Genomic DNA, 1452 nt, shown 5'->3' with positions numbered 1-1452 from the left:
TGCACAGCAGCCTGTCCTCGCCCTCGGCCCGCGGAGGCCGCGGCGCCCTCGCCTCGCCCCAGCCCGCCCGTGTTCTGCCGCCCGCCGCTCAAGCCGAGCGGGCAGAGCGCCGGCCCCCATGTACCTGGCTGGGCTGCTCTGCTTGCTCCGAGGAGGCCATCTTCCTAGACCCGGCTAATCCATCCACGCCCAAACGATGGAACGCCCTCACCTCCGGTCCCCACCGCCTCGCGCTCGAGACAGAACGAATCAAACTCCGGGGCATAGATGCGCCCTGCTGGGAACGACTCCTGCGATGAGTTTCCGGCCTCTGCAGCCTCCTGGCGGGCACAGACGTAGGGGTGTGCCTCGCTCAGCGCAAGCCCGAGAGTGTTAAACGCCCTGAGTGTGAAACCGTTCGTGTTATGGTGCTAACTGATACCAGGAACACAGGTCGCTGGGGCCCTGCAGGGCATTCCCGGGAGCTGGGCCTCACCCCTGTGCAGGGTACCTGCAGAGTGGGTCTCGCCTTCCTTTTTGTGAATGGAGAGTGGGTTAATTGAACAGATTTCATGAATAAGGTGTGAGGATCATCCCTGGGATGAATGATTTAGTACCTGGCCCTCAGTCAGGGCTTCCTCACCCAGTGGCTTGGTGGAAGGACGGTGAAATCCATTCCCCTGCCATTTCACTCATTGACAAAATGCACATTGATTTCAGCGGTGTGGTGACAGCCCTTGACACGTGAGTTCATCGTTTTTGTTTATGCACATAGCTATTTATTATTCATTATTATTTTACTGTTATAGCTCCCAGAGTTGTGCTGGGTGCTAAGAGGCATAAATAGTAGGTCTGGTTTTGAAAATATTTATGCAAGTGACTCACTGTATCCAAGACTAATTGCATGAGGAACGGCCATTCAGTTTGGCCTGAGGATTCCCACCTGAACGGGATTAGTCTGAGATAGGCCAAGGCAGATTTATTGCATGCCTGTAGTTTTTCTGTTCCTATTATGGTTTTACAATCAGTATACTTGCCTGCAAGAAGATGTATTATTTCAGCAAATTTATGTTTTCCATTGCATATATTTTAATTATTTTAATATTTTAATTGTTTTACTGGTAATTAAAAAGTTGCCAACGCTTAAATACTTCTTTTACTGAACTTCCTGTGTAAGTCCTTGAGCCTCAAACTCCCGCAATCGAGGTAATCTCTAAGAGAAAACATAACTTTCAGGGTAGCTAAAAGGCTGTGGTGTGCACAACTTAGTGAATCACAACCAGCACGCACAGACACTTATTTTTTAAACAGTTGTCAGCAAACGGATTGTCTCTGGCGATGTTTATTCTCGCGGACGAGCCGCCTCCTCGCCGGGCTGGATTTACCCGGTCTAAGCGGGGAGGGGCGCGGCCCCTTTAAGGGGAGCGGCGGGGGCAGCTCCCAGCATGCCCCGCGATGGGGGCAGCTCCCAGC

The 1452-nt window shown here is 52.1% G+C and overlaps 1 protein-coding gene across 1 annotated transcript in view; it reads right to left on the bottom strand.

Annotated features, from left to right (window-relative positions):
• Window positions 1-180, bottom strand: part of PEX14 (peroxisomal biogenesis factor 14) — an 80790-nt gene extending 80610 nt beyond the window's left edge. Inside the window, exon 1 of the mRNA XM_085299024.1 lies at window positions 125-180. Within this exon, the coding sequence (XP_085155150.1) occupies window positions 125-160 (36 nt within the window). The 5' untranslated portion in view covers window positions 161-180. The remainder of the gene's footprint in view (window positions 1-124) is intronic.
• Window positions 181-1452: the final 1272 nt, after the last annotated feature.

The sequence above is a fragment of the Rhea americana genome, unplaced genomic scaffold (assembly GCF_003343005.1).
Source record: "Rhea americana isolate MKP2758 unplaced genomic scaffold, rheAme1 scaffold_143, whole genome shotgun sequence".
NCBI lineage: Eukaryota > Metazoa > Chordata > Aves > Rheiformes > Rheidae > Rhea > Rhea americana.
This window is presented reverse-complemented; position numbering and strand designations above follow the sequence as displayed.